Genomic DNA, 15,099 nt, shown 5'->3' with positions numbered 1-15,099 from the left:
TGGCTGATGTCTGTCGATTTTATATCCTCTCCGTTTTCTTATTTGCCGTATATATATATATATGTACACGTACACACACACACACATACATACATACATACATATATATATATAATTGCAACAAGTTGCTCAAAACAGCATACCGAAAATATTAGAAATATTTTCTAATATTTTCGGTATGTGGTTTTGAGCAACTTGTTGCAATTAACCCTTTATTATAATTAATATAATCCTTACCAAATATGGTCATTTCCATACCGAAAAAACTACTAGATGAAATTTATTAATTTTATTAAATTAATTATATTTCACCCTCTATGTGTATTATATATATATATATATATATATATATACATACCACGGTCTTCTTTCATTGTTCGTTTACGAAATCCACTCACAAGGCTTTGGTCGGCCCGAGGCTATAGTAAAAGTCACTTACTCAAGCTGCCACGCAGTGAGACTCCTAACCACACAGTCACGAGCTCCTTACCACACAGTCACGCCTGAACCTATAGAAAGTGTGAGGTGCTTACAGCACCTAGATTTCCCAATCGGTCACCCGTCTAAGTACTCACTAGAATGGGTGTTGCTTAACTTCATTAATCGAACCAGAACCGGTGCATTCAAAGTGATATCATTCTATTATAAAAATCATGTAAGATTATGGTGTGTACAAAGGTTATTGCAAAGTAATTATTGAATTAATTTTTTTTGTTTTCAATGTAGTTTATGGATAAACAGCGTGTAATGTCGACTGCCTTTGTATAGATTTTGCTCTTATATTCATCGTATCTTGTTGCGCAATTTTTTAAAACTGTTTCCGCTTTGATGCTTCCCGTTTTGTTTGATTCAATTTTGGGTGTTGAGTTGTTTAAAAGGAATCGAGAAGTTATGTATATTCATGCCAGTCCTTCACAATTGCTTCTGGAAGCTTTGACTGGATCTTCTTGTCAGTCGGGAAAGCGATATTCCAGTTAACTGTGGTCAGCTCGTTTCTTGTAACAGATTTGGTACGCAGTATGAAACGAATGAGCGCAGCTGTTTGGACGTTGACAATTTGGCACGGCTCATTGGAGATTTAACCTGTTTTAGCGACAGTACATTTTGGTGCTGCCAGACAGAAAGTGTGTGGGTGGGAGAGAGATATTGCAATTTAATAACTGAACATTATTGACATAAAGACTTTCTCTCTCCTCATAAACATAAAGGTAAATATGCTCACACAGAGGATGAAAGACAGAGAGAAACAGGAGGAGAGGTAGAAAATGTAGCGACTCCAAAATGGCCATGCTAGAACGTGTCACACTTTCATACACATTACTACTACTTCTTGCCCGGTTTTCGCCTTCACGTTAGGGCACATTGCTCCCTTAATATGGCTACTAACTCCCTCAGTACCATAAATATAATCAAGCTCTAGAAGGACTCAACAACCAGAGTGTTGAGATCATATATTTCTTTGTACTCCTTACATAGTCTACAGTCGTTGTTAACATCTGCTTTTCATTATTTTATTTACGTAATTATTTATGGCGGTTCATTGATCTTGTGCATGTAAAATAAAACGTTCTATTTATGCGTATAAGCACAAATTTTGAGATATGACTCATTGAACCAATAAAGATTGCTGGATGAGTAGAACTGTTAGGACTTCGAAAAGAATTGTCTTGCTTACATATTTGTAGTAAATTTGCAATTTTTACAAAACTTACAGGAGTGTTACCTCCGAAAGTGAAGGAAAATTTCTACACTAACATTTATAGACTGAGAAAATTTAAGTAATTTTACTTATTTAATTGATGTTTTGCTTGTTCAAATTTTGTTCTAGATAAAACATTGCAAATTTAAAGAGAATTTCTAAAACAATTGTGTTTTTACCATGGCTGAAAATGAAGAATTTCAACTGAAATCAGAAAAACAAATGACTACCGGTTAGTAATTATTCAAACGTGGACTTCATAAAATATTTTTACCTATAAATTATTTCCATGGTTTATTTATTTCTTCGGAAATTCTTGATATTTATCTGAAGTACGTTTTATTTGTTTAGTTCTCATCAATCTATATGTGCAATTTTTAGGATTGTTTCCCTTATTTAGAGAGAGAATAAATTATAATGAAAAATTTAATATCCTATCATATGTTGACACCTTATTCAAAAATTAAATTTCTAAAGACAAGTATGGATTTTATCTCTTTCTAGATATACGCAATAATTATTACGTATAATTCTTAACATCCTTCTCTACATTGATATTGATAAATAAGAAATACCAGGCTGGAATTGAAAGCAATCAATCAGTAAATCTTTGCTATATTTACCATGGTGTGTTATACCTGATGCTTGCACATTTGGCAATAAAGATAACGCCAACAATTACGGCTATAGAAATAAAGATAATCTGCAAACAGATGATTGAACGTGTAGATTTTATTCACTGAATCTTCATTCTTAGTACAAAACAAATCAGCAAAGATCCATGTGTCAAAATGGTTATTCATTCTATGAATAAATCAATGGTAACATAGATACGTTGCAATGAATTACCAAGTTAGAGAAACTTCCTTTTGTTCTTTTACCCTTTTATTTGTTTCAGTCATTTGACTGCGGCCATGCTGGAGCACAGACTTACTATGTAGAATTTTCTTCTTAATATAACAATTCCTCTAGTTGGGATTTAAATATATATTATCTCTTGCTACTTCCCATCGTAAATTGTATTCCTACATGAGATTTATATAGGTTTGGAGAATATAGTACAACATTGTTTGCAAGGAATGTTCCACATACACGGTGTAATACCATAATTAGAATAATGGACTAAAGTTGATAGAGTAGTTTTTCAGCTCCCTCCTTCGTAAGTCTCATCTAACTTAACAAATAAAAAGGCGGCAAAATGCAGCGAAGTGGCAGAATCGTTACCGCACTTGGCAAGGTGCTTAGCGACATTTCGCCCGTCTTTATGTCCTGAGTTCAAATTCCGCCGAGGCCGACTTTAACCTCTATCCTTTTCGGGGTCGATGTAATCGACTTACTCCTTTCTCCCAAAATAACCGGGTTTATTCCAATATTTTTATCAATAACGTAATTTTATTGATCAAGAAATATCTAATATGGATCATTTCCATTTTCATCTTTATTATTAGTATTCAGTTTAAAACATATTTACTATTACATTATTCAAATTCATGCCTAATACAATTTATTTCCTCATTTCAGATATATCAGATGAAAATGTTTCAGAAATCTTAGAAAAATGTGGTTCTTTTGGACCTTATCAGCGCTGGTTCTACGCCAACATTTTTATAATATGTATGTTGGCAGCAATGCAGAGCCTGAACTTGACATTTCTCAGCACAAACGTTCCTTTTTTATGCTATCCTCCGAACTTTAATGCTTCGTTAATTCCCGTAAACCTTACAGAGAATGAATATTTACAAATGCTTCAACCAAACGGCGACGATCATTGCTCTGTATATAACAATAGTTTTATTGAGACATATACAACACCACCAAGTAATTCATCAAAACTAGAGTGTTCTTATGGACGGAAATTTCTGACGGAAAAGTTTTCTTCGGTTGTAAGCGAGGTTAGTGAACAAGTCAACTAATTACTGTCAAATAGAGTACATGTGAGTGTACTTATCTGCAGAAAAAGAAAAAGACTGAGTGAGAGAGAGAGAGAGAGACAGACAGAGACAGACAGACAGACAGACAGACAGACAGACAGACAGAGACAGACAGACAGAAACAGACAAAGAGATAGACAGAGCGGCAGAAACACAGATAAAGATGGATAGAGGGAATTTTGAAATATTCATGCGATAATGATAGCAAGCATAGATTTGATGTAAGTGTGAATAATTATCTGTTTTCAAGTACGAGAGAATTTAGAAATGGTTTTTGTAGTATGCTGACATGGAAGAATTTTTCTGGGATGTTTTCTGTATCAAGAACTCGCCAGATGATTTTCTAAGCGTTGACTTTTTGAGAGGGACAACTGCTTAAAATCTGTTTCGTTACGAGAGGATATCAACAGTTTTCATCGTGTATATCTATATTCCACACATATACCTTTATATTCTTCGACGTGTGTTCTATGAAAAATTTAATAAATTTTAATATCTATAAAACATCATGAAATTCTTTCCAATTAAGTTTTAAAGATTCATTATGGTTAAGTGATATGACAAATGATATTGCCATTTATAATGACAAATTGGTTTCTGGAGCAGAATCCTTGAAAGAACTGAAAATACACATCAAAATAAAGAGTAATTTCCGTTCTCAGTTTTTAATTAAGAAGAGAAAGCTAAAACTGTACGCTTCAATATTCTTTTAAAGTTACGTAAAATTCTTGAGTTTTAATCGGTTCTATTGTTACTAATCTACTTACAGTTTGATTTGGTATGTGAGAGAAAATGGTTAAAATCCACTTTGCAGTCAGTTTATTTTGCTGGTTATCTTGTTGGTTCAATTGTATTTGGGGCCTTATCAGACAGGTGAGAAATTTACCTTTTCTTTATCTTAACATAAATCCAGCGCGTTGTGTTTAAAGTTTTGTACTTTCCACCAGAATCCTTACCTTTTGCAGGTTTCAATAATTTCCACATTATAGTAAAATTCATCATCGGAGGAAGAGATTTTACCATTTTTGTACATGACATATGTAGTTGAATTTTTCTGTTTTTAATATGAAAGCTCAACATTTCAGGCAACGAAATTTTAATGTTTAATGAAACTTTCTGCTTCCTCTTTCATGTAATATGACTATTGTCTCGCTAAATGGAATGTGACACGAATTTCCTAAACAAATAACAATTATTATATTTCTGGATTTTTATATATACAGATTTGGTCGGAGACCCATTTTATTATTGGCAAACATATGCCTAGTCGTCAGTGGAGTTATCAAAATCTTCGTACCATCTTTGATTATTTTTCTCATTCTCCTTTGGATTCAAGCTGCTGGACACGTCGCCTTTATACTTGTCGCTTTTGCATTGAGTAAGGTTTATATATATATATGAGTTCTATACTTTACATGAAGCATTGTCTGATATGTGTGAGCTAAGTAATTTTTATGTAACCAAACAATACAAGTTATAAAATATTAACAAAATGGGTCAATGGTTAGTATTATACACACAAACCATATAATAGATATCAGCTATCAATAACTTTACACCGAAAATTTCCTGAAGAAGTGGTCCTAAACCTAAAATATTGAAAGTCCAGGTAGAGGACTAATCCTCAACTTGTATTAGTTTTTTCTTTACAACTTGTATAGTTTGAACTTTGTATCTACACATGTGTGTTTGCGCGCGTGTGTGTGTGTGTGTGTATGTGTGTGCGCGCACGCATGTGTTTGTGTCTGTATATCCATGTATTAATATATTAATGAGACAGGAATAATGTAATCAACATCTTTTGCTTACAACTGTTTCTGCTAAAAGAAGCAGTACCATCCAAGTTGAGAGCGTGTTTATTTATTTATTTAGATAGATAGATAGATAGATAGATAGATAGATAGATAGATAGATAGATAGATAGATAGATAGATAGATAGATAGATAGATAGATAGATAGATAGATAGATTGATTGATTGATAGATAGATAGATACATACATACATACATACATACATACATACATACATACATACATACATACATACATACATATATATATGTGTGTGCGTGTGTGTGTGTGTGTGTGTATGTATGTATGTATGTATGTATGTATGTATGTATGTATGTATGTATATGACTATGCATGTACAAGTATATCCCTATTTATTGTCAATCTTGGCGGATACTGAAGGTGGAGCGGACTGAGTTCTTACAATGACAAAGACTTGGTGAAAGTGGCTGTGAAGAAGCGACTACAGTTGTATACATCTGCATCTTTTTAAGTGGGATTCGAAATTTGGGTTCAACCACGTCAATATCATCCTAAAATATATATTTCTTTACTACCCACAAGGGGCTAAACACAGAGGGGACAAACAAGGACAGACAAAGGGATTAAGTCGACTACATCGACCCCAGTGCGTAACTGGTACTTAATTTATCGACCCCGAAAGGATGAAAGGCAAAGTCGACCTCGGCGGGATTTGAACTCGGAACGTAACGACAGACGAAATACGGCTACGAATTTCGCCCGGCGTGCTAACGTTTCTACCAGCTCGCCGCCTTATATCATCCTAAAATATAGACACCTTAACCTTCTGTGCAGGCTGTTGACTCTTAAACCTCTTGTGGCTTGGAGAACAGATGTGACACCATTTCGTGGACTGAGCTTTCTGAGCAACTCCAGTCGTCTCGACACATAACATTGTTTATCAAGTGTCATCCAATCAGCGCACACGATTTTCTCATGTGATGTTTTTCACTCCCACATCGTTTATTATTTAAGCTTACGTCAATTCGTCTGAGGGGACACTTTAAGGACTTTATCAAGTGGCATTAGATATACATCAACTCATTGTTGTGGATTTATTCTTTTTCACCTTTGCACGCTTACTATGGTACACACGGTTCATTTTGCATCGTGGAAAACCCAATTTACAGTTTGCCATTTTGCAATTCACTTTAGAATGTTTTCTTCGTTCGTTTATAAAGTTATTAGCTGAGCACAATATCATTGTTCGCCTTACGTTATAGCACATTCGTTTCCAGATTATAAAGATACGCTCACGATTCTTTCCTTGTCCCCACATACGAATTGTCTTCGTTGGTTTCAAGCGCTTAAAGCAGATCAGAGCTGACTTCCACCTTTCTTTACTTCCAAATTGAGTTTCAGCTGCCAAGGTACCCATATTGCGCACACTTTACAAATCCTATAGTCTTCTGTAATACAGTGGTCATCGCAGTCCAATGGTGCAGTAAGCTCCATCTGTTTGCATCAGTCAATTCATCCACTTAAAATAATGATATTTCTGAATCTCCTTAAATTCTATATGTATCACACATATAGGCAGACGTAGAAATCTATATGTATTACACATCACTGAGGATTACTGTGGAAGAACGAACACTCTCAACTGAGGAGCAGCACAAAGACTGACCTTACTCTTCAGCGCTTGGAATATTTTAAGTTCCAACAACAACGATCCTTCCACGAACTCATAATAGTGTATGTCTGGGATGATGCTACTACAAGACATACAAACATCCTAAACTGCATCCAAAAACGGCCATCCAAATGTCTGACCTGAAGTCTATGTCAATAAGTCTAGACAAAGATAACTGTTTTCATTTCCTGCATTATTTACTGCCCCTTCAATGGATTCGTCTTATCACAAATGGTCTGTGTCGTACCCCTTACAGTCAAACAGTACCAACTCACCAATTTCTCTTCTTTCACTGCCATATTGTGCACATACCTAATCCTCCCTCTTCAGGACGTCGGTATTCTGGAAATCCCCAGCTATATTTTGTCCTAAATGAAACCACAGTTTAATTAATATAGTACTGAACTGACTTGCCTTATTCCCATATTTGCTCATTTAGAAAGCTACAGGTTTTATCAGAATAACTTACTCTCATTACACTACATTCAGTTTTCATGTTAATGTACTGTTACAGTACGTGAACATTTGAACGTCTCCATGCAGTCATTGTTTTATCATATATATTAATACATATTTTAAATTTACTGTTAAAACATTATTCAAACTATATTTATGTATTTCCTTAACTTTTCAGCTGTGGAATCTGCGCCTTCAAAACTACGTACCCTTATTAGTTTTTGGTACGCGTCTCTATATTCGTCAGGAATAATATTTGTAACAGTGTTTGCCTATGTTATATCCGACTGGCATTATTTAGAATTGATAATTTGCCTCCTGCCTATAACCAATTTTTTCATTTGGATGTGAGTAAAGTATATTTTTGTTTAGAAAATTTTTATTGTCCATAGTTCTAATTTTATGCAAAGATGTTTTCGCTATTTTCCATCAACTTACATCTGCCTGCTAGAATAAAAACCAAATATTAAGAATAAAACTGGGATCCGTTTTCGTTTCATTTCTACATAAACTATTTCCTATATTTTAATATATTTTCTTATTTCATGTTCCTCCTTTTATTTGTTCGATATGCATGTCTATGTTTACAATAAATGTATTTTATCAACAATAGTGGATACTTCAGACTTGAAGTTCTGTTCATTCAATGAATTTTGAAGAGATCAAAAAAAAGGTAGAAATCTGAAAGTGCAAGGTCGGGTAGATACAGGGGTGCGGTGAAACTATCCAGTTAAGTCACAGTAACTTCTGCCGCATTTGCAGAGAAATCGACAATCTGGCATTATCGTAAAGAAAGATGATTAGCAGATGCTGGGCATTTCTGATCGATCGCTGCGTTAAATTTGTCCCGTTGGTCATAGTACACACCCGAATTGATGTCCTGTCCTTACAAAGAAGCTCGTAAAAGACAAACATGACATAGAAAACTGAACTAGTTTTTATTAATAAGCGTGACATTTGCAAGCAAATTTAATAGGTTTCTTCTTTTAAGGAAAAATATGTTTCGTTGTGAAATATCGCCCTCAGTGTGTAATTCACATAGTCTCAGTTAATAAAACCATGAGATCATGTTTTTCCTGCACGTAACTATATATATATATATATATGTGTGTGTGTGTGTGTGTGTGTGTGTGTGTGTGTGTACGTGTGTGTGTTCAAATTATTCCTGTTTACAAAATCACCTACATCGATACCTGACTGCCAATATTTTTTTTCATGCCTCTTTTTATCGAACACCTTCAGGTTTCTCCATGAATCTCCACGATGGCTGATTGGCAGAAAACGGTTTACAGAAGTAAAAGCACTTTTTCGAAAAATAATGAAGAAAAATAAAAAAGAACACCTGGAGATGTTAGATATTTTTACAAATAACGAAGAGGAGACTTTATTCAAGAATAGTTTCCAAGAAAATATATCCGAAGGAAAAGATTTACTCGAAGTAAAGAATTATACTTTTATTGATCTATTTAAAACACGGTGGATTGCATTAATCACACTTAATATTTGCTTCTGCTGGTAAATATTTCTTTCAAAATCTTTTTTATCACTTTCTTTTTTCAATAAATATAATTGATGAACTTAGGATTATCTCGGATCGAAAGTCTTTTGTTAGAAGAATAGCATTGTAGAAATAAATGTTATTATATACACTGTACCTTATTCTAAGAATGCAGATATTAAATGTATTGGACATTCAGTGATTAAGGCGTTTCAAAGTAATTATGTACTGGTAAACGGGATCTATCACTAAGGGATAAGTGTTATTGAGACGGGCATAATGCAATATGAATGAAGGAATACTTACTCACCTCACCACCAGTCGGGTAGATGCAACCTACATTTGACGTGTTAAAAATCCTGTAAGACATACAATCAGCAATAATTGACGGTTCGTGGATTATCGACAGGAGCATAATGTATTTAAGTAATGTACAAACATGTTCCCTACAAATCATTCTTATTATTCGGTGTTCATTTTGATATCGATAAACCATTGTAGTATTTTGTTGAGATTAAGATTCGGTGAACATCTGTTATAGTTATAATTTACTGTGTGTGTGTGTGTGTCTCTGTGTGTGTGTATGTGTGTGTGTGTGTGTGTGGAGAGAGAAAGAGAGAGAGTACGCGTATTGTATGACATATTTGTGTTTGACAGAAATGTTTGATACATTATATCATATTTTTAATATAAACCTTTCATTTGTAATACTAATAAAAACAACACATTTAGTCATATGATGTTAACTTATTCATTCACAGGATGGTCTGCAGTATGTTATACTACGGTGTACTCCTTAATTCCGTTGATATGGCTGGAAACCGCTACATAAACGTCCTTTTGATGCAAATTGTGGAATTCCCCAGCTTCTTACTTTCTTATTATTTGTTTAAACGTTTTGATCATCGCAAGACTATTTGTCTCCTTATGATATTAAGTGGATTAAATTACATTGTATCAAATTTTGTAACCGAAGGTAAAGTATATCACAGATACGAACGTTCCGTACCCAATAACAGAACGTACTCACCATATTCTTTCTGGATTTTAATATACCATGAGATTGTACGCTCAGTTTATTGTACAATCAATAAATCCATGATAGAATTACTTTCTCAAGTTACATTATTTAGATTCGATATTTTGTCTGTTTTATCTTTGGTGAATTCATTTGCTCAACAATTATATCTCTGTTAGTTTTAATAAACTACTTTTAGTAAATATTTATTGACATGAAATATTTAGTAAATATTTATTGAAACTATCCAAACTTTGAGTTCTGTATAATTTGTGCGGTAAATCCTGGATAATGAATGGCTCAAAATAACTTTCACTTTAATAACTTATGATCCAGCACTTCGTTTAATCTAGAGAATTCTAGATTTAATAGAGAGAATCCAAAAGTTAATATTGCAGTTCATGATACGTAAGACATCAATGTTTTTAAATTTTTTGTTTATAAAGAAAATCATATTTGCCTTACACACTATAATTATGTGCCTTAAGATGTATATTTATAATAATAAATATAACTAAACAGTGGGACTCTGTATCAAAAAAGGAATGATAGGTGTTGAATGGAATTTAATGTTATGAGGGATATGTTGTATTATCTAAGGTTTGTTATTGTATTATAGGTTCATTCTGGTTTCCTCTGATTCTGGTTGTTCTGGGAAAGTTGTGCATCTCTGCAGCGTTTGCCGCAATTTATCTTTTATCGGCAGAAATATTTCCAACAATTGTTAGGTAAGTTTCATAGCGATCTCTTAGCTACATATGATCCAACTGTGTTCAGTGTCTCTACCAGATGCATTAACTGTTATTGGTTCATCCTCTCACCATGAATTCGCCATTTTAAAAAGTTACTTTATATTTTTTGCTTATCTCACCATGAATTCGCCATTTTAAAAAGTTACTTTATATTTTTTGCTTATCTCACCATGAATTTACCAAAACACATCACTTCACGACATTTTGAATTAAATTAATAGACTAAATCATATCATCGCGTAATTTGGACAACATATCATGTCGCTGTTTGTTTTGTTACACAAACTATATGGCTATGATTTGTTCTTCTCACCATTAATTCCTAATTTCACTATATCACGTATATACCTATGTACTTAAGTGTAACTGAATAATAAAACTTTAATTCTTTGCAAAAGAGAAGATAGACAATATATATTTTCAATAATATCTCAATGCTACAGGCTTAAACTCATCAAAACTTCATGTTTAACTGCATTTCTATTTGTATAATCTAATTATTAAAGCAAATAAAAGATTATTGAAACCCACTGGAAATATGTACATACTAACCTACATTATTTTTGCTTTCAGAACAAACGGTTTAGGTGTTGCGTCAGTGTGTGCCCGGATCGGTGGAATATGCGCACCCTTTATACTTCTGCTCTCATCCTATGTCAAATGGCTTCCTCTAAGTATCTATGGCGCCCTTTCTGTTATATCCGGCATGTCGTTGCTCTTACTGCCAGAAACAAAAGATAAAGGCTTACCTCAAACCTTTGAAGATTTGAACAAATTGAAGACTTTATGTAGCGTAACCCAGCCATGTACAGTAGTAGCATGTGTGAAGAAGAAGAAGAAGAAGAAGAAGAACAACAACAACAACAACAACAACAGCAGCAGCAAAATGAAGGAAGAAAGAAGGCGAAGAAGGGGAAGGAGAAGAAGAGAAAAAAGAAAAAAAGTAATGAAGAAAGTAATTAAATCAAGCGAAAATATAAATATATTAAATAAGAAATAAAAATAAAAAATAAGATTAATAGTAATTGGGAACAGTGGGGAGAAGATTTGAGTTTATCAAGAATAACCAAATGGAAAATTCAGGAATGGTCACTATTCTTGTGTTCTTGTCAAAAGTTGACCTGGGTTACGAGGTCACCTCTTCAGTTCTCATAGGTAGGATGGTGTATATATACATACGCATATACACATACACACATATATATATATATACCTATATGTGCATATACACACACATATGCATACATACACGTATTCACACACACATATACATACACATACACACTCTCATACATACATATATACAAATATGCATATATGCACATACACATATACATATCCATATATACACATACATACACAAATACATGCATATATATTATATATATATATATATATAAACATTAATTTTTATAATTATGAGTATAATTATAATTACAATTAGGGTTCAGCTAAGTTATTTGGCTGCTATTTCTAAAAGTTCGGTATGTGGCAAAGCAAATTCTTTTTGCTGAACCCTAATTATAATTATACTCATAATTATAAAAAGTAATGTTTAAGTTTACCGAAAATGGTCCTTTTAACATGCTGAACACAACTTGGTAGCATTATTAATTACTAATTAATTAATTAATTTTACCCTTTATTATATATATATATATATATATATATATATATATATTTACATATAAGAGACCAAAGTGTACGTACGCCGCTATATTTTTTTATATATCACTATATATGCATAGTGATATATGTATATGTATATTTGTATATGTGCATATGTATATATATATATATGTGTGTGTGCGTGCGTGTGTGTGTGTGTGTGTGTGTGTGTGTGTGCGTATGTGTATATATACCATCCTACCTGTGAGAACTGAAGAGGTGACCTCGTAACCCAGGTCAACTTTTGAGAAGAACACAAGAATAGTGACCATTCCTGAATCTTCCATTTGGGTATTTTTGATAAACTCAAATCTTCTCCCCACTGTTCCCAATTACTATTAATCTTATTTTTTACTTTTTTTATTTTACATTTCAGATATTTATATTTTCTCTTGATTTCATTTACTTTTTCTTTTTTCTGTTCTACTCCTTCCATTTCTTCGCCCTCTTTCTTGTTTTGCTGTTGTTGTTGCTGCTGCTGCTGCTGCTTCTTCTTCTTATTCTTATTCTTATTCTTCTTCTTCTTCTTCTTTTTCTTCTTCTTCTTCTTCTTCTTCTTCTTCTTCTTCTTCTTCTTTTTCTTCTTCTTCTTGTTCTCCTCCTCCTCCTTCTTCTTCTTCTTCTTTTCTTCTTCTTTTTCTGCTTCTTCTTCTTCTTCTTCTCCTTCTTCACACGTGGTTTTGCATTCTTAACATATATATATATAATATTTTTATTCTTTATTTTTTTATTCTTTATATTCTTTTTTCCTGTATGTATATATATTGTATATATACTTGTAAGGATGAATCTTTTGCTATTTAATCAACCAGTAAAACATACAATACCTGCTGTCAGGTGTAAAACATGGCCGCCTGTCGGCTGATTCTATTATGTAGATTTCTCCTCTGCCTTCCTTAAGCCGGAAAGGGAAAACAATTTCCATCTGCCTCGTGGCTGTAGCGAAAGAGGTTGTGTGGTGGTCTAGACTGAAAGAACTGAAGAGAAATACTTTTTCTCTTTGGCCTATCCCTCATCAACTTTTAGGAAAGTGGGGGTTGAGAGAGAAGTGCTGACTTCCAGCAATTTTGTTAAAAGGTGAGAGAATGTGGTGAACGTTGCTTGCCGCTTTTAGGCATTTTCTTTGTTATACTTTTCATTGTTCTTCACATTTTACATGACACTTTATGTAACCCTATTTTGTCCGCCATGCTTTGTAGCGTCCAATCTGATTTTTGACGGCTCGTGTGGCTAATAAAGAAAGGAATATTATTGTTATTATTATTATTATTATTATTATTATTATTATTATTATTATTACTATTATTATTATTATTATTATGATTATTATCATCATCATCATCATCATCATCATCATCATCATCATCATTATCATTATTATTATTATTATTATTATTATTATTATTATTATCATTATTATTATACGTCCCACCAACAGAAAGTAAAGAAGGAGATAGAAATGATGTTTGGTGACAGCAAAAAGGGGACACTCACTTGCAAACCGATTACCCTAAAGCAGGAGCTAAAAGCTGTCAGTGAAAAACTCCGATATCTGAAGAGAATAACCGAGGGAAGAAAAATAAACAAAAAAAATTAACCGCAACCAGGCATAAGTATACAGAGACATGAGAGGAGGAGCAATAAATATCATGGAAGCTCCTTCACGAGAAGACATAGACTCCTTCTGGGGAAAATCTAGAGGGAAGTGAAGGAATTTAACCAAGATGCTCTGTGACTTCAAAGAATTCGGAAGAGTTATTGCTGTGCGTTACATCCAAGACATACAACATTGATGGTGAAGCTCTTGCAACTGTGATCCAGAAACTCCAGGATGGAAAAGCACCTGGAGAGACTTGATTGTTGGATATTGGTACAAGAAGCTAACATTCTACCGATCATATCTTATCAATCTGTATCACTAAGCTTTCATTGGGAACCGTAGCATACCACACTGGTTAGCTCTGGTAGAGACAAAATTGATCCTCAAATACAGAATCACACACATGACAAACAAACTACTAGACAATTGCATACCAGAACTTAATGTATAAGATATACATATCATGTTTAAACCCCTTCCTCCAAGACCATTGTGAAACCAATAATATTATCACAGCAGAACATGCAGCTGGAGAAAAGGGAGTCTGGGGATGTGCCGAGCAATTGCTAATCAACAAAACTGTGATGTTAGAGGTGCGGGAGCATAAGAAGAACCAAGTTTCAATGTGGTTAGATTACAAGAAAGCCTTTGGCTATGTTCCCCACTCATGGGTGCTAGAAGCCCTTCAACTTACTAAAGTTCCAGTGAGAATAGTCAAAGCCATAGCTGACCTGACTTCATCGTGGGCCATCATCTTGAAATTAAACACAAAGAGTAACGATTGTGTTATCACCAACAGGATACAATATCGCAAAGGCATAGTCCAAGGGGACAGCCTCTTTGTGATGTTGTTTATACTTTCTGTAAACTCCTTGTCATTCATATTAAGGAACTTTGAAGGATATCTCACTGGCTCACTTGGAAACCAAAATTACACACTATTTCTTTGTGAATGACGTAAAACTTTATGCAAAGAATATGCAGGAGATTAAAAAGAGCCTTGACCTAGTTACAACAATCTTAAATGATGT

The 15,099-nt window shown here is 33.7% G+C and overlaps 1 protein-coding gene across 1 annotated transcript; it reads left to right on the top strand.

Annotated features, from left to right (window-relative positions):
- The first annotated feature begins 3,368 nt into the window (after positions 1 to 3,368).
- Positions 3,369 to 10,227, top strand: LOC118765863 (organic cation transporter protein-like). Its single transcript, XM_036508554.1, has 6 exons — positions 3,369 to 3,591; positions 4,400 to 4,503; positions 4,854 to 5,008; positions 7,711 to 7,879; positions 8,775 to 9,047; positions 9,792 to 10,227. The coding sequence occupies exons 1-6, from the start codon at positions 3,442 to 3,444 to the stop codon at positions 10,225 to 10,227; spliced, it is 1,287 nt and encodes a 428-aa protein (XP_036364447.1). The 5' UTR covers positions 3,369 to 3,441.
- Positions 10,228 to 15,099: the final 4,872 nt, after the last annotated feature.

The sequence above is a fragment of the Octopus sinensis genome, linkage group LG13, assembly GCF_006345805.1.
Source record: "Octopus sinensis linkage group LG13, ASM634580v1, whole genome shotgun sequence".
NCBI lineage: Eukaryota > Metazoa > Mollusca > Cephalopoda > Octopoda > Octopodidae > Octopus > Octopus sinensis.
The sequence above is the reverse complement of the archived record's forward strand: the minus strand, read 5'-3'. Positions and strand labels throughout refer to the sequence as shown.

Excerpts from the sequence above, each read along its gene's own strand:
- LOC118765863 (XM_036508554.1), top strand. The coding sequence starts at position 3,442 with ATGCTTCAACCAAACGGCGACGATCATTGCTCTGTATATAACAATAGT. Across the intron at positions 3,592-4,399 it reads TTTCTTCGGTTGTAAGCGAG|TTTGATTTGGTATGTGAGAG; the intron begins GTTAGTGAACAA and ends ATCTACTTACAG. Across the intron at positions 5,009-7,710 it reads ACTTGTCGCTTTTGCATTGA|CTGTGGAATCTGCGCCTTCA; the intron begins GTAAGGTTTATA and ends TTAACTTTTCAG.